The sequence below is a fragment of the Argiope bruennichi genome, chromosome 9 (genome assembly GCF_947563725.1).
Source record: "Argiope bruennichi chromosome 9, qqArgBrue1.1, whole genome shotgun sequence".
NCBI classification, from domain to species: Eukaryota; Metazoa; Arthropoda; class Arachnida; order Araneae; family Araneidae; genus Argiope; species Argiope bruennichi.
The window spans coordinates 34,545,038-34,564,365 of NC_079159.1; the positions used below are offsets into that span (position 1 = coordinate 34,545,038).

At 29.1% G+C, this 19,328-nt stretch overlaps 2 protein-coding genes across 2 annotated transcripts in view; one reads left to right on the top strand and one right to left on the bottom strand.

The window, feature by feature from the left end:
• The window catches only part of LOC129983915 (intermembrane lipid transfer protein VPS13A-like), a 419,638-nt gene extending 416,941 nt beyond the window's left edge, over positions 1–2,697 (bottom strand). The window contains exon 1 of the mRNA XM_056093621.1: positions 2,587–2,697. The gene's annotated coding sequence lies outside the window, so the exon portion shown is untranslated. The remainder of the gene's footprint in view (positions 1–2,586) is intronic.
• A 300-nt stretch (positions 2,698–2,997) lies between these two features.
• Positions 2,998–19,328, top strand: part of LOC129983825 (terminal nucleotidyltransferase 5C-like) — a 64,846-nt gene continuing 48,515 nt past the window's right edge. Inside the window, exon 1 of the mRNA XM_056093477.1 lies at positions 2,998–3,188. Coding sequence (XP_055949452.1) covers positions 3,126–3,188 — 63 coding nt within the window. The 5' untranslated portion in view covers positions 2,998–3,125. The remainder of the gene's footprint in view (positions 3,189–19,328) is intronic.

Consider the following 19,328-nt stretch of genomic DNA (forward strand, 5'->3'; position numbering starts at 1 on the left):
GCCTCAAGAAAAAAAATTTGAAACTCGATTGATTTTGAGGTGGTAAAAAGTCTAAAGTCTTTTCTAAATGTTGGTAATTGTGAAATATCTGAGAACTTAATTTTCTGTTCTCACATGACTCATATATTCTCGTTATGGATTGATACCATGTGACTTTAAAAAAAAATATTCTCACACGATAACTTGAAATTTGCAACAGCTGATTTCGATTTTTTTTAAATTTTAGTTTAGTTAGATAGTTTAATATTTATTTCACTACATGATTTATATGAAATAAAGGAGGTAACACCAAAGCTAAACGATGTTCAATCAAAATTTTACTCTTTTTCTTTTCATACAAAGTTTTATCTGAAAACATTGAGATTTCTCTTTAGATATACAATTCTAACAAAAGATAAACAAGATTTTTCTCAGTTTTTCTCAAAGATTTTTGTGAAAATACTTAAGATATTTCTTTGTTGCTATTATGTCAACAAAAAAAAAAGTAATCATAGACATTCGCATATTTTTTTAGAATAAAGCGTTGCTTTTTTTTGTGTGTGTGTGTAAACATTTCGGTGAAAAAATTATAGCCACTTTTTTGTAAATGTGCAAGTCAATAAAAAAAGGGATAAAAGTTATTTTACTACAAATTGAATTTAAGTTGTTCAGTAATAGTTATATATAAAATTATCAAAATATCTTTTAAAAAATAATTCGTTTCAAGAAAACGATTTTTTTAAACAATGAACTGAAACTGAAAGATTTAAAATTTGCAATAAGCAATCACACTTCAGCTAGCTGTCTATAGTAACTTATTTTCAAATGCTAATCTTCAGAAAGCCAAGTATTTTAGAATGTCGACCCGCAGACGAAATGTCCCACATTCTAATAAATAACTCCAACAGGCATTGACTGAAGTGCATCAGTCAGTTATTCAATACATTGTGTGTAATTCTATTCGCTTACCTTGAAGAAAAATGTCTCGTAAACTATTCGTGGTAAGAATGGTTAACTGTTTGTTATTCTACAAAATACTTTTAGTTGGAATTTAGTTAAATTCCATCTCTAGAACATAACAAAGGAAATATTTTGAGGATGAATTGCATAAATATTTTATCTATGATTTGCATATTATTAATGAAATTTGTTGAATGGCAACAGCAGAGAAAATAAATATTAATGATCTCAAGATAAAGAGAGATAATAGAAAATAAATTGAAGTAATTTATTTTCTAAATGTTGATTATTTTCTTTAAACAAAGCATTGGAAATAAAATATTCAGTGAAAAAAAAAAGAATGTGAAAATAATATGAATGCGTTGTTTACATAGCATTTTGTTTGGATCTTTTTAAATTTTTTTATATAAGCCTTTTTTTATTCGAATATCTTTTTATACTTGACAGCGATTAACATTAGCTCGTGTAACATTAAAAATTATTATTTTATTGAAGCTATGTACTAGAATATAACATAATGTTAATAGAATATTTGACATTCTACTATATTATGAGCAAATAATAATTATACTCAAATTTATTTAATAGTGATCTTAATTATTAAATGTAAGCGGATATTGTAGCTTTAATAGCTTAAAATTCATTGTATTTTTAGCAAATTTATTTGGCAGCTAAAATGATAACAATTTTTAATAAATCTGACAGCACCCCCTCCCCCCCCCCCCATTGGTCCTGCAGCCCATTCTGCCTATTTGGAAATCCACTAATGAAGTCGAATACAGTACTCTCTTTTTTGAATGTTGTGCTCGTATGAAAACAGAAAAATAATTAGTTCTTCTTTGGGAGAGGGGGGAGAGCATAGTAAATAAAAGTGTTAAATAACATTCAGATTTACTTTTTCAACAGGAAAATTGAGGGGAGAAAATTATCTTGATTTATTTTTTATCAGCTGATAAATTATAGTTTCCTAATAATGAATTTTAATTCTATGTTAGTCACTCATTCATAAATTTCCATATATGGTGTGCTTTAAAAGAAATTAGATTGAAAGAAATTAAAAAAATTAGAAATGTTTAAAAGAAATTAGTGTGCACGATTTGATAAGTAATTTTATATCCGAATTTTGAGAGTTCCAATTTTTTTAAAAAAAAAAGAACTTCCATGAGATAAAATATGAAATAATGTTTTTAAATAATTTTTATTGCAAGTGCAATTGGTAAAAAAATAAGCATATTTTCTGTTAGTTTTTAAAAATTTGGAATTTATAAGGTAAAAAATAAAAAAAATTAAAAACATCTTCTGATTTTAGTATTATAATAAAAGAGCTTTCTAGTATTTTCACAATTGCTTTGAAGCACGAAGTTTTAATTACTACCAAGTTAATACTTAAATTTTCGTCTGATTTTCAGAAGCAAAAATAAGTTTTATTGATTTTATAAAATTATGCTTAATAGATTTTTTTAAAAAAAATTACATTAAATCCGCAAATATTTTGATTTTATTTGACTGAATAATATCAAAACACTGAGGCAAATAAGCAGCAGCGAAAAAATAAGTTAAAGATAACAAAGTTAAAAGATTTTCTAAATTATAAATAAATAAATTTATTTTATTATGAAGGCAAAAATATTAATAAAAGTATCCTACCTAATATTTTTTTTTTCGTGTACTTTCATATTTACGTCTATCCCATCACTGATTTACATTTTGGTAAGTTGCTTTTTAATATTTTTAAAATCGCATCCATTGAAGTATATTGGCAAACGAATAATTTAAGTTTAAATCAAAGATCAAACGTTTCTCTCTTTACTTCCGGAACAGTGGGAGAGAATTTGTTTTAAAAAAATAATCGAGAAATAGAAGATGGGAATGAGAAAACGCTCTTCCTCGTTCTAAGTGGTTTTGGTGCGGCGGAAGTTTTGAATGAGTTTCCCTTACGTCACAGCCATGCGCACGTGGTTACCATGGTGACGGACATGGCGCCGAGTAGGGCATTGCGTCACCGATTACAGCGCCACCTATAGTCAGAAAGAATCCGTCCGTCTCAGTGCACCGGGCCTGCGGAGTTCCTTTCGTTCGCGGAACGCCCCGTGTTCCCCTTCACACTTCAAACGCGCTTTCCGCTCTCGCATCAAGTTATCGTCTGCAACCAACAAAAAAAAAATATCGTCTGCAATAAAAAAACTATGATCGTCTGCGGGAATGAGCCACGTCGTGACATCGACCTTAATCAGCTGCCCCTTGTGCAGGTAAGTTTTCTAAAATTTCTTGAACTTTGTGCAAATTTTTTTCATACTAACCGAAAATTCCAGAACCCCGTAACCATATGGACCCTTTGCGGGGGGTCATTCATGGTGATTTTGGGTTTGAAAGTGAGAGCTGGAAATTTTTAGCTGCCCTTTGTATGCATATGGATAATTTTTGTGGAGCATAAAATAATGCTCGCTAATTTTCCTTTTGAAAAAAAAAATATTTAGCATAGAATTCTTTATTGTCGAAATAACTGGGTTACATTTTTGTATATTTTATGAGCAAGAAAAAATTTGCATATCCGCATATGAGCTGTTACTCATTGCTAAGAATATAAATGAGTTTAATTTTATTCATAGTATTATATTCTATATTTTACCTAATAGGGATAAAGTAATTTTTTTAAATTAAATTATTAAGAAAATATAAGAATAGAGAAGAAGCCTGCAGAACGAAAATGAAATCGTGTTTTTTCATAATGCTATAGAATATTGGAAGTTAAATGTATACTAAATTATTAATTAATTTGTATTTTATTTTAAATATTTTATAGTGTGTTTCATCTTATGGCTATTCTAATGGTAGCATTCAATGTACTTTGCTGTTTTAAATGAAGGCTGATTTTTAAAAGATTGATTTTGTAGAACTTTTTGTGTACTTTCTATCATTTAATAAAAAATAAATGTTTAACTGTCTTTTATTTGCTTATACAGGTAGATGGTTATTATATTTTAAATTTTGTCTTGGTTCTAAGTAATTGTTAAAGAATATTGATTGAGCTACGAAGACTAATTTAATTAACTTTTAACTAAAAATTTATTTTTAAATATCGAAAAGTCTGCCTTTTTGTAGTATTGAAGCTTACTTGCAATATTCAGAATTCTAAAAATCTGATTATGCAAAATATCTAATGTCCTTCATATTTGAGTTTGGATTTTTTGCTGAATTAATTATTGTAATTTACTAAATAAATTTTGCTAACATATCCAGTTGCGTGCAATTCATCATATTGTACAGTTTAAGAGTTTTAAAATTTTATTTTAATTACGAGTTTTTGTGAGGAACTCTTACTATATTTCGAATGCATTTAATATTTTATAAAATTTAAGTTTCTTTCAGATATAGATAACAATATAAATGATTAACGCTATATTAATACTTATGTTTAGTATTTTATATATTTTTAAATCGGGAAACGATTAATTTGCAATATCGTTCATTACGTTTAGAATTCCCTGCTCTTTTCTAATCGAATGCATGCTTTTCATTTTTATCATAAAATGCAGCTATGTTTAAATAATTATTTTAATATTATTTTAGTTCAGTTTAATTAAAATTACATATTTTCTTTACTTTAAATTAGCTTTATAAATTTTAGTTAACGAATTAGGTTAATCCGATTTAAATAAATTAACGTTCCAATATATCAGCTGAAAATATTTATGATAGCATAAACACATTTTGTGATTTTACTTTAATGACTGCATTGAGGAATTTTTTCTTTAATAGTGTGGAGGAAAAATTATTTTGCTAAAGTTGCTGTTAAATTTTAGTTTCATCGCTAGGAAAAGTCGCCAAAATTCGCCAAAAAAAAAAAAAATGAAAGAAATATCCATATCATTCAAATTCCTAACTCGGCAAGGCTTAGGATTTTCTTTTTCTCTAACTGCGTGCGAAGCGTGAAAAATTATTGGTGTTCTTTTCCCGTCTGATTCGCAGAGCTCCAAAAAAAGCGCATTCGCGGGTGGAGACTTGTTTTTCTGGGAATTCCGCGCATCGGAGGACGATTTTGTAAGAAAACATTTTTGGCTACTTTTTACTTCGTTTTTACATCGAGTAGGTAAAGAATGCGTCCTCGTTTTGCAATGAGTTTCGTAAGAAATGTAATATATTTCATTGGCGACAGATTTGCATCTTGGCGCGTGTTTAACAGAAGGTGTCGCCAAAGTGCTAGTCAAATTCGCGTTTGTAATAAATTTATCTTAATCGAATTAAGACTAATTAAATTTTTATTGTTTGTATTTTGAGGCAGACAAATTCAATTGGTGCTTTATGAATGAAGACAACGCTTAAGTGCAAAGAGAACACGGGAAAATTAAATGTATTTAGAAGATTTATCGTCTTTCATTTCAGAATGTTCCTTTGAATGTTTTTGAAATTATACAATCAGTATCACTTATTTTTTGTGTGTAGTAATATAAATTTATAAATCCAGTAGTCAAGAGTACGGCAAACGGTCGTATGGAATTAAAACATTGAGGAAAAATCACCTTGATGGCTGGAAAAAAAAAAAAAGAATTACTTAAACCTGCATTCGAATCTCAATAAATCAAAGTCGTTTACCATTTTCCCCTTCACGTAACTATTTTGCATTCAGGAAATGTTAGTTGTGTTGCGGGTATTCTACAGGTGCCTTATTTTTCAAAAGAAGTGAAATGCACCATTTTACTGTAGTACTTATAAATTTGGCTGACTCTTAATTAGAAAAATTGACTATTTTAGATTATGTGCAAATTCTTTGATTAAGAATATCTGTTTAATTTTAAATTACGTTTAAGAATATCTGCGATAATTTTAATAAATATGGCAAATTTAAGATTGGTTAAAAATCTTGAAAAATAATTTTATTCTTACATTAAAAATATTCTGCATATGTGTAGCATTACATCATAACTGCTAAATGCTATTTAAGATATATTTTTTATTTCAAATTCCTTACTGATATTTGCAGAAGAAATAAATGTAATTGCTATAGTAATTAATCTAATGCAATTTTTTATTCCTTTTCCTATTTCAAAAAAAAATATAAATTATCAAAAATAAGAAATATTTGAGGTTTTTATAAATTATTGTTTTATATCCTTGCATATAATAAGCAATTTTTTGATAGCATGTTGTGCATCTTAAACAATTCAATCAATTTTTCACTGGCTATGCTATAGAATAGAATAAATGTTACTAAATTTATCATAAATTAACTAGAACTTGCTAATATCAAACATTAAAATTCCATGTCTGATATGAATAACTTGTTTTATTATAATAATTGCTTTTTTAATCTGCACAAAGAATACAATCAGCTGTTGCAAGATTGGAAACTGCTGTCGTCTGTGACAACACAGCTTGAACAGTGTAATTGACAGAATAATTGCAAACGTTTTGCGATGCTTATCTTCCCTGTCTAGTTTCGTGGAGCATGTATTCAGATGGAATAGTTCTTAAATTTTTTTTAAAGTAAAAGTTCAGTTACACAAGCATTTTATAATTTTTTTGGCAATGTTTTTAAATTCTTTGACACCAAAGAATTGTTTAATTCGGCAATTGCGAGAGTAAATATTTCGGTATAAAAAATTAATGTTTAATGATTGGTTCAACTTACTAAATGACTAGTCGAAAGTTCATCCGAAGATTGCCCCAGAGTGCTACTAAATAAATAAATAAAAATGTGAAATAAAAATTTTTGTTCTCGAATTGGTATTAATTTTTATATAAGAACTAATTAGCCTGATTTAAAGTAGCTTAGTGACAAATTTGGTGTTTGTGTGTCTGTGTGGAAACTAATCCCATATAGAAAATAATTGCATACATTCATTTAAAAAATTATAATTTCGATGCTTCAATCATATCAGTTGCAACATGGATAATTATTGCATTAATCATTTGGATCTTCCATGGATTAAATTTTAGAACTGTTCCATACCTTACATCATTGTTGCACTTTTTCATGACTCCCATTTTTACACTTTGACACATCTGGATTTTGTAGAATTCCAAGTTTTGATTTTATTATAAATAATACAAATATTTTAATTCCACGAGTTTAACGCAGCTTAGCCAAAGATTGCTTTTGTGCCATAAAACGCAAACTAAAGCTCCAAAGATTAAAAATAGGATTGGTCATTTATCATCACAAACTCGTAGAATGCTACGAAAGACCCAATCATTGTTGATTCGCATTTTCTGTTTCTAAACGATTAAAAGCTGATATATATTTTTTTTAATTTGCTGAAGTATTTTTTTTCTAGTTTCGAATACATTGATCTTATTCGGAGTTATTTAATTAGGGTAATCACACATCGCGTAACTTTCCTTGCACAGTCAGCTTTAATTATTGCCAGTCAAATTGTAATTACACAAACGGCATTGAGACACAACATACATAAGAGATTTAAATGTCTAGGATTTGAATCTTGCCATGATTCAATTTTAAAAATGTTCTTGCAGAAGAGCCAAACCCGGAAACAAATCCTCACAACATTTCCGCTGATCTCTAGATCTTAACTTTCAATAGCCTTTTAATCTTGCCAAGTTTTCTTTTTTTTCCCGAATCTTAAATTCCTTCATCCATCCGCTAATTTAAAGCCTACTTCACTCGAAAATCCTGCCAAGGTTTCTCGAGGCACAAGGACCCCAAGAAGGGAAAGAACCTCCCCACCTGTTGTAGCAAACGACCTCAGAATAGCTTCTTTCATCGGCCGATTGTATGGAAAACCGTTTGAAATGATGGAATTGGACTAGAATCTTATGCGAACCTAGAACAGAAGCGAACTTTACCACAACCACAGGTGAAGGCCACGGTGAAGGAATTCACGTCGGCTACGCAATGCAATTGCACTGTTGCTGCTGCATCGTTACCGTAATGCCGTAGTTTCGAACGCCTTGAAATGTTCCTTTTATCAGAAATCTATTTCGTTTGAGTGGAAGATTTTCTTTGAATATAGCTACTGCTTTATCCGAACCTTCGAATACATGATCAATGTGGGGTTATATTTCGTAATTAGAGTTGGGACGTATTTTGTAATGTTAATCATAACCTTCTCAATTAAAGGCCTTATGCTTTCTGCAGCCTTATGATCTGTCAATGTTTTTTTAGTAAGTAATCAAGGTTGCTTTTGTAGAATTAATGAATGGTTGTTAAAATTATATTTTTGAATATTTATATCGTCTTTTGAGAGCCTGTTAATTCATTTTCAATTTGCTAGAGTCAATTTTGTAACATACCAGTTATTTTAATTACAAAAAAAAAAAAAAAAAGTTTTTATTGTATTTTGTAATTTGAATTTTACTAATGCCAATCTCGGAGCAAGGATAAATGACGCAATGAGTATTATAATTTTTCCTTTGGTTGCGTGGTTTTAAAAACATGAAAGAAAGACTAATATTTTCTTTGCTCTTCGTTTGGTGTACTTATACCACCTTTTGCACTTTCTCACCACTTCGTTAGTCCATTGACTTAGAATTTCTGAAATTCTTTTGTTAATGCCCCAATTTAGTCAAAAAAAAAAAAAAAAAATGTTAGCAAATTTTTAACTTTAATGCATGTTTTTAGATTTTGTTATTTTAAAGTGTCCAGTTACTCAAATTAAAGGATTTGATTTTATTATCTAATATAAAATTCCACATTCGATAAATCACGTGGTAAAAGATGCAAGTCATATTTTATAGGGGAAAAAATTGCTGAAATTTTCTATATCTTGATCTTTCAGCACTTCATCGATTTTGCATTTTCTTGGAAAATGACTGTGCTTTGTTAGAATCTGCAACTGAATGATTCTGTAACATATATTTCAAAACAGTCATTAAAGGGCTGACATAACAAGAAATTCTTAAAACCTTGAACGCTGGAACACTGCTCATAGAAATAAAGTTACGAAATTGGATTGTGATTACTTAGCTGTTCTCGCAAGATATCAGTATCTAAACTATTAATATTTAACAGCTGCCATATTTCTGCTGTTATTTTAGTCTTTTAATTAATAACATTTAGCTTGCGTTAATTTTTCATTTACCTTACTTTCAGAAATATCACTTATGTTTTTTTTACAAAATTCTCTATTTTGGGAAAAAAACAATGATTTTTCAAAACAGTTTTTATGTACCTTTTTATCTGACAGCAGAGTTATTACAAAAACGTTTTTTATGGATTTATCTTTGGAGATCGGTTTATATGTGCATGCGCTTTTGTGTACCGTGCAAGCAGCTGACAGGACTGCTTTCTAAACATATGTCGGGTTACATGTCATTTTGCTTTGGTTAGCAGTGCTGCCAAGCGAGACGAGACGAAACGCCGCTCCTAAACAATCGATGAGAGGAACTGTCTAGACTCGGTTTCGCTATTCGAAATGGTCCGAAAGAAAATTATTGCTGACCGAAAATTTCTTTGAAACATGGTCCTGCAAAAATCACTGGATTGGATTAAAGTGAAAATAAATCCAGTTATTTGTCATATAGTTATTTCTTAATACTAAGTTATTTTCCATTAAAAAGTATTTTTTAATGCATACATTGGCCATTAATGGCATTTTTCATATTCTTCTAACGATTTCAATCGTGTATAGAATCTGTATTCAATTATTCTACAGTAAAAAATATTGCTGACCGAAAGTTTCTTTGAAACATGGTCCTGCAAAAATCACTGGATTGGATTAAAGTGAAAATAAATCCAGTTATTTGTCATATAGTTATTTCTTAATACTAGGTTATTTTCCATTAAAAAGTATTTTTTAATGCATACATTGGCCATTAATGGCATTTTTCATATTCTTCTAACGATTTCAATCGTGTATAGAATCTGTATTCAATTATTCTACAGTAAAAATTATTGCTGACCGAAATTTCTTTGAAATATGGTACTGCAGAAATCACTGGATTGGATTAAAGTGAAAACAAATCCAATTATTTGTGATCAAGTTATTTAATCCTCTAACAGGGTTATTTTTCATAAAAATTTATTTTTTTAACGTATAAGTTAATCATTAATGATATTTTTCACATTATTACAATTTCATTCTTGCATGCATAGAATCTACATTCAATTATTTTACTGTAAAATTTGTCATGTAAACCAAATAAATTGAAATATTTCACACCACAAATCTAAATAAAGAACAGGGCCCGAAAAATAGGCTTAAATTGAACTAAGCCTTTTGTAACCTCAAATCGCAGGATTCTCCAAAATAAACATCCAAACCACGTAAGTCGATGGTTAAGCAACTGATGAATCAATGAATTCACTGTGATTGTTAATGCTCTATTTTTTTTTTCCTCTGATGCAAAAATATTCTGTACTTTGAAGCATATAAAGCATATTTTAATATTTACTCCAGATTGTAATAATAAGCCAGTCTTTTTATGAACATCGCGTTCCACATTCTATATCATCGACACATTTTGCTTTTATTTCAGTCGAGTGTTTTTTTTTTTCTTTAAATATCATGAAATCTCTCCTAACTCCAAAACTGTTTGATAGATTTGCTGATTTTATTAAGAAAAATGTTTTTTATTGTCTCCAATATGGTTCTTGGTAAATATTTTGCATATCTAGGTGATACTAAATTCAGCAAAATATTTTGATCATACAGGCGATTATTTACCATTTAATGCTTTTTAAAATGTAAACATATTAAAATGTTTAACTTTTTCTTTGAGAATTTATTAAGTGTCTTATCATTCACAGGAATAAACTTAATTTTCAACGAATCTTTTTCATGCTTCAAAACAATTACCAGTTTTCAAACATTAAGAGTTCCTGTTCTTCAATCTAAGATTAGCCTTCCAATTATTCTAACTTCCGTTCATAACCACGTGGTGTACTAGTATCCGGGCATTCAAAACATGAACAAAAATTGTTCTATTTTTGAGTTTCAAAGTTTTTGTCACGCTCCCGGTAAAAATCGTGATTCGGTTTTTGAAGTCAATTCATTTATAGTTACAGTATATCCTGCAAGTTTGCACAATAATTTGAGAAGTTTCCGCCAGCGCTTCATTAAGATAAATTGCTTCCGTCTTCTGTCATTTCAATTGGTCTCTTCCTTTTAGATGAGATGCAAAATTTAGTCTGTATTAACGCGTTTGTTTCAGAAATGTTCAGCTTTCGCTTTTTTATAGCTTGCCATAGACATCTCATCGTCCAAAATGGCAGTTAAGCAGTAATAAAAAAAGAATTCCAATCAGCAAATTAACTACAGCATATTCACTTTCTCTATTCTGTTGGTTTTCTTTATTTGTTCAGAACTGTTACGATGGGCCAAAGTTCATTAGGTAATTATATCCTACAGCATGATCATAAAGCTTCGAAGATGTTTCAAAAGTGTCTCTAAGTTCGAAGTGTTAATTACATGTGCTGATGGATCGGTGAACTTGTTCAAAATGCAGGTTAACCCAAATCTTTCAGAAGTAGTTAGGCAGCTGACCTTTCTAGACCTTCATCAAAATGCCCAGTATCTTTTTTACTTGTCCGAATGAAACTCGTTCCCTAGTTTCAAAATTCTAGTTTATCATGGAGTGATTGATCAAGATTATTTTAAATTGTTTTTTATTCTACGAATTGTAACCGTTATGAAAACGTAAGACGTTTTTTTATAATTGCTTCTTGAATTATATTGGGTAGATCCTGTTATGTTTTTTTAACCAACTGTTCATAGGTTCATAAAAGGACTACTGCCATGTCATTTCCTTTTTTTAAAAAAAGTTTAATAATTTATTAATAGTTATTTTTATTTGGAAGTTCTGTAAAGAAATTTATATATAAAAATTGAATTTAACTCTTTTAGTCGCAATATCTAATAAAGAAGTTGCATGCAGTCTGTATCTGTTTGCTATTTTTGATACGTTAAAATTGGAATTTTTCTTTCAAATTCTATCTATACAGGATTCTTTTTTTATTAATAGTTTATTTATTTTTATTAATTTAGCTATATTTTTACTAGGTCTGATTTTTGTAGCTCTCAAGAGAAAAAAAAGCCTATAAATACTTAGTGAACGTGTTAGATTTTATATTTACGAGATATATTGCGACTATTTTAGAATGAAAAAAATAGCTACTTAAAATTGCTTATGTTCTTATATTTTTTACATTTGTGTTGATTGATCCCACATGTGTGGAAACAAAATTCATTACATATAAAATTGATGTTTTCACATGCATTGACTAATTATTGTAGAAAATATCTACATTATATAGATTTAAAAAAAATCTAAAGCTTAATTTAAATTATAGAAACAATTCTGTCCACACGATTTCTTTAAATTGTAAGGGTCACAGAACAAATGCTTCAAATAGAATGGTCATTTAATTAAACAAGGAAAAAATATCCGTACCCATGGGTTTTTGAATTTTTCGGAAAATTTTAAAATGCATAGAGCATATGGAATTTTAATTCAAAGGTACTTTTTAACTTCGAAATTCTACTTTATTAGAACTGTGTTTGAAAAAGATAATCTTAGTTTATAAAAATAAATGTATTGTTGTAAAGTGAAGGTAGTTATAGAAGATAATAAATTTTAACAACTTGCATTATTTTTTTTCATTTGAAATTCTGTGAGGTTCTTTTTGCTTCATTTTCTTCCAATGAATAATTTAACCCACTGCACTTGGAAATATAATTTTATGCATAATTATCCACTTAATACATGGACCTGTTTATTACAGCAAGAAATACACAACTGTTTTAAGTTGAGTTTCCCCGAAAAAGAAATCTGCATCTTTTTAAGATTCTGTAAGTATTATTACAATTTTAAAAAAAATGAAATGTCAAAATGATGCACCGTTTTGAATGGTGATTGAGAGAAGACATTCAAGTGCAAAAGGTTAAATTCTATTATCTTTAATTTTAAAAAGCGTCATCTAAATAGTAATAAAATGCAATACGAACCATATTTGGAAAGTCATCTGTCTCGTTTCTCAGTTAAGCATCAATATTTAAAGAAATGAATTAAATATTAACGTCACAATGTTTTGATCAGTTTTTCCTATTTGCCTAAACTTGTTAAAACATTTACAATTCTCTAATCACAACAAAATCCAGCCAAATCATTTTCTCCTCTTATCAATTGAACCTTTTATGACCATGAAATTTGTGCCTCTACGTAGCTACTGATAAAAGGCAAATTGATAAAACTATCGTGAGCACTGTTCAGCAAATGTATGCTTTTGTTTAGCTTAATCGAAAGTTGATTTTAGCCGCAAAATTGATAAACTTCTGGGAAAAGTACCGCAGAAAGTACACAGTAAACTTTTTCAATTCGTTCAATGAAAACACGTACAGTACATATTCTAAAAATTCGGTTTGCTTATATAATTCTAACGCGAAGTTTGAGATTCGATTTTCCAAAATTAATATATGACTAACGGTACATTATATTAATTTTGATTATACAAGTGCTACATAAATTATTTAAATTAATATTTCAATATTCTACTATTTATAAACAATATTTTTAATGATATGCAATTTTTCCTTATGAAATTTATAATCAAATATTAAAATGGTATTAAACTTTTTAAGGATAGCACAGATTCTTGATCTAAGTTTTTTAGGATGTGTGTATATATTTTTTATTCTTATTTATGTTGTAAAATTTTAGAAATTGATAATCCCTGGTCGAGCTTATTCATCTAATTAGTTTTTGAATTTCAAAATTGTTTAAATCGGTTCATTGAAAATAATTAGACATATAGGACTTAATTAGAAGTGTGACATTTTAATAGTGATTTCCATACAAAAATACAGAAAAAATTCGAGTATTTTTCGAAAATTATTACGTTATTAAGGGTCAGTTTCTCAACGTTTTGCAGTCGATTTTATTTTCGTATATCAAATAACTCAATTTGCGGCACTTTCAACAATACCCGATATCCATAAAATAAGTTGAATTCTTTAAAAATATTGTGTAACTCTAAGAATTTCATGTGCTCTGTAGATTCCTGGTTAGTTCTGAACTAGAGTACTGTCATGAAATAAATTTACTTGCATTCAGACATCGATTAACTGAGCATTTTGAATAAGACCACATTATTTTCCCTTGCAAGTTTCTTGTAATGTATAACAAAATTGAATACCTATTTATTGTAAAGGCATGAAATGTTTTAAAACACTACTATAAAACTTCATATCAATCACTAACTTTAAATTATTCACATTTAAATGATAGCATATAATTCAACTTTTTTTTTTTGTCTAACAAAATTTTGTTTCTTTTGTTATCTTTTTAAAAAATTTAAATTTAAAACTTTCGCTGTCACGATTCAAGCATGTTATTTGGTCCATCTAATTAGATTATCCTTTTTTTTGCAGTCTTAATTGTAAGAGAAAGCGACATCTAATTAGAAAATAGACGTGAATCACATGTGATTCAAGCAACAGCTAGCGCGTTAATAGTTTTGATTATTGCAACATTGCAAAAGTAAGCAATATTGAAGCATAATATGCAATTTTTGTGATGTCTTTACAACATTACTTGACATCATGGCACATCTAGTATTGCAATCGTGTCAATACATCTGGTATTGCCACAGTATTGTTATATCGTCTGTCGCAACATTGTAACATCTGTAATAGATAAGAGAGAATACTTTACAAATTGCGCCAATTGAATAGTTTTCTCTTGCATTAGAATTGCAATATTGCACTATATTTTGGGACTCGTTCAAAATAACATAATTATTGTATTTTTTTGAAAAGATTGGTTATTAAAAATTACCTTACGATAGACCAAGAAAAGGTAATATTTTTAACTTGAGTTCGTATTACACAATGTTTAACATTTTATATGTGAATGCCTATATCAAGTAAAATAATATTTCATCGTTAAATAGTATGTAGATCGCTGAAAATGTTCTCTTTTCTGTATAAAATTACTTTTAAATTCTAATTTTGTATTTTTTTTATATCAACATACTGAAATCAACTTTCTAGAAAGTGATCCACAATTAAATGTTTTGCTATTTCAGTTTTTAAAAATTTGCTACTTAAATCTTATATAGATTAAAATTCATTGAAAAAAATATCTGCTTTTCATAGGTAGGAATGAAAAAAAGGGATCGGTCCAAAATTTGGGATATTTAAGGGTTCCCCTAGAGGATTAAACCCGGCGCTGCCTGAAAGAAATCATTAGTGATCCCAATTTAAAAAGCCTTGTTGCAAGAAACTTCGTGGAATTTGGGTGTTTTAGAATGTTATATATTCACCAATTTATAATAGAAATAGACAGCTATTGAAAAAAAAATTAAAAGCATTTAAAAACCCGTTACCCGACGTTGTATTGAAATCCAGTTGCATATTTTAGACATTTATTCTAAACATTTTAATGTGATTTTTTTCTCCTTTGAAGTGCCGATCTAAAAAAAACGGAGTTCCAGTCCAGTTGTCTCGATTTGAAACCTCTGACCAAATATTTACCAAAAATTATTTATTGCGTACAAGTTATGAAGAATTTTTTAAATCATGATTTTATAGTCGTCAAAAATTTTTTTTCTTGACATTTAATGATAATTTGAAATAGCAATCGAAACAAGTAAAATGAACTTTTTAGCTGTAACAGCATAATGGAAATTGTTTGTAATGACATTTTTTTCTTGTTGTTTCAGTTTTATGTTTTAAGTCATTTAACAGTCACGTTGTATCGGCGATGTCAAGGATAGGTGTAATGTGAGTTCATAATATTGCATTCGGCGTACATACTGCAGATAAATGCGGTATATAATTCTATAGAAGAGAAATTAACTAAACTCGCTATGTTTGATTTGAAAAATTATCAAATCTGAATTTGCCAGGTCAAATAAATGCTTATAAATAATAAATAAATAAGTTATCCTTTTTTCCAAACTGAATAGATTTTTATGGATTGCACTTTTTCCTACTTATTGTCGATCTCCATATTGAATATAGAGAGAATATAGATTAAAAAATCCATATTGATTGCAACAAGGATGAATAGTTCATTCAAAATTATATTTTTTGTTTTCGAATTAACGCGTTAATTTTAGTTAAGCATCTCCTTAAATATTTCAAAACGCTTTTACTAAAACTTTATTGCTAAATAATTTTTAACATACCAAACGATGTTTAACAATAAAGAATTAAAATGAAGAAGCTAAAATCTTGCACACGAACAAGTAATCTAAATGTTTTTTATCGAGAAGATACTACTTTCTTTACACTTTAAGAAAGCATGCACTTATTTCTAAGCATTTTTACGAATTTTATTCGTTTTAGTTGAAATAAACCGTTGAAAACAAACGATTCAACATCGCTTGAACAAAATCCATCCAGTTGAAACGTTACAATTTATGGTTTTCCATTTAACAATGAGACTGGAACTACGTCATGGAATACTTCGCTTACGTTACCCTATTTCTAACTCCTAAGTAGTTTAAAAATAACTTCCGCCTAGACAAAAATTTTCTCCGATAGAAGTGAGGTAGCGATGTGGAGTGAAGAGAAGGGGGGGGGGAGAATGAACTTCACTCACGGCATCCCCCTCTGCGGAACATTCATAAAATCCATCAAAAAGAATTCGTAATCATTGTTAATGAAGATGCGCCGGAACTTCCGACATCGAAATGGTGAAATGAACAAGTCTAGAGAGTTCTTTAAATCAAGGGAAGTACCCTGCGTAAAGAAAAAAAAAATAAAATTTCAATTAAATTATTAGAAGAGGAAAAGGGCCCGGAATTGTGCCAGAAAGCCAACTGCTGTATGAAAAACGACCTACACGAAATATCTTGATCGGAAGCCAGAAAAAGAGTATTGGTGAATTCAGTAACTTTTTTTCTTTTTCTTTGGGGTTTTGGAACACTTCGAATGTTCTTCCCTTCGATATGAACAGTGGTGGATTTCCGACTAGACAGCTGCTTTTAGGCCGCTAGGTTAAGAAGGGGACTGCAAGCAGGTCGATTAAAAATTATTTCCTTAATTGCTCAATAAATATTTGTAAAAATACGAGTTCAATTAATTATAATTAGAATAATATTAACATCTTATCAAGTATAATTGGCTAGGTTCCTACAGGTTGCATTACTTCAATTATTAGAATATATAAAACCGAACTTAACTTTAACTTAATTTATAAAACCGAACATTTACTTCAATAGTATGTATACAAACACGATGCCGGATAAAATATAAAATACTGATCTAAAATAAATCAACATATTAAAAATGCAGTGTAAGGCTAAATTGTAAAGCTTACAGGGGCTTAACGGGGGGGGGGGCGTGTGGCACTTGTTTTATAATACTTTTTTCCGCCTCCTGGCACCATCAGTTTCTTTGCAAGAGTCAGCTGTTGCCAGAATATAGTATGTCTTTTCATAATCTTTCTTTAAACAGTGACATATTGATAGTTACGTGTAGTTTTCATGTAGCCAGGCCCGTCTATATACCCCCACCCCTCCCAATTGCTAATGCTTCTGCCGGCTTATTGAAAGTAGGAACCTAATAATATGCTCTGCTAAATTAATCCTAGATATAAGCATTACAGTCTATTGCACATTAAAGAATATTCTAGGAACAGCTTAAAATCCACATTTCGTTACTTAAATTTTGGTCAATTAATACAGGAATCCATCCGAGGGAAAATTGACTTTTACAGTTGGATTATGACAAATTTGTAATTTTTTTTGTAAGAGTTTTTATGCTACGCAACAACGAAACATGCAAAATAATTTCACTGCTATTAAGGTCTAATTTGATTGGACATTTATGATTTTAAAAAAAATTTGCAGCTTTTTTGCGTGGATATTTAGAATGGAAAAAGTTGTAATGTCTGGGAAAAAGAAAGAGAAGAGAGGACAATTTTAAAATTTATTCCATACGACAATCCACCTTAAGTAAATAGCATATGCGATGCAATATTTTTTTAGTGATTATGTGGATTAATTCTATACTAAAGATAATAAGTAATTGAGAATTGCTGGTTCAAACAAGTTTTTCGAATCGAATAGTAAGCGAAGATTTTTGCTATCTGCTCTTTAATTCTTTGTTAAATTTATCGTTTATGTTAAAAATTAGTTAGCAATAAAGTTTTTGTAAAAACGTTTTGAAATATGTTAGGAGACATTTAGCTAAACTGACGTTAATGTTAAATTAATTAAACGTCGACAACGTTTAGTTAAATTAACGTTTAAAATCGAAAAAAAAAAAAAAAAAATTGAAGAATTTTGAATGAGCAATATTCATCCTTGTTGCAATCAATATTAATTTTTTTTATCGATATTCTGTGTATATTCCAATCTATATATATTCAATATGGAGATTGCACTTTTTCCTGCTTATCGAACTAAACGAAAAAATGACGCAAGTTTGAGACGAGTGCATTTTTCTTTTCTTTTCGAAAGTGATAATTTTTCTCCTGTTTCAGAGTCCTTGCATTTGCTTAAACAAAACGTTATTTTTATCGTTCTGTCAATCTTTCTATGCTTTTAGTTACAACTTCGGTAATAAAATGGTATTGCTACAATGAAATTCATTTGACGCTTTAGAACACTTGAATTAAGCATACCAAATTAACGAATCAATATAATAGCTTTCTTTACGATTTATTTGGCATCTTGCTTGGTTTTTTGTATGCTGAACTTTGATCCTCTCGCCGTAACTAGTTTTCTTTAGCCTTTTAATTGTCAAATGTGTGAGATTTAACCTTGATTGAATTACATAAAATATTTCAGCGTCTTATTTGAAAATCGTAAATCATTACTAGGCCTTGAGAATACCTAAATACGAGTTCGATATGATGCGCTTTTCATTAATATGGCGATATTTAATTTCCTTGTTGAAATTCTTGAAAAATGACGAGGAGCGGTTGTTGTTGTATAATTAACGTAGTTCATGGCGTTTTGCCCTTTTATGTTTGTAAATCATTTCACCTTATTTTCCTTAATTCTGGATTTACTCGCGTTAGTTTCATGGCAAAATATTATTGTATAAATAGGCATTCAGATACGCCGACTTTTATTTCATAAATAATAGATCTGAACTATTTTTATTCTTAAATGTTTGTAGAATGTTGTTTTTTGCCAGAAATCAAGATGGTCTGGACTCTAGGAGAATGCTTCAAATTGTGATTATCAGCGTATGAATCCCTTGATTTTGCGACAGGAATGAATAGATTTTTATGAATTATATTTGATGAATTGCTAGTATATTTTGTAATGGAGATTCTTTGCGTTTTATTACATTCATTTAGTTATTACAATATTTATCTACACCAAGCTTCTGCTTAGATCCAATTGAATCCAAATAAATATGTACATTTTCACAAAATGTCTAAAATAACCTAAAATGAATTTATCATTGAGTAAATTAAAAATGCGTTGAAATGAAAGACTAAATTGCGTTTTTTAAAAGAGGGGTCTAGTAAAG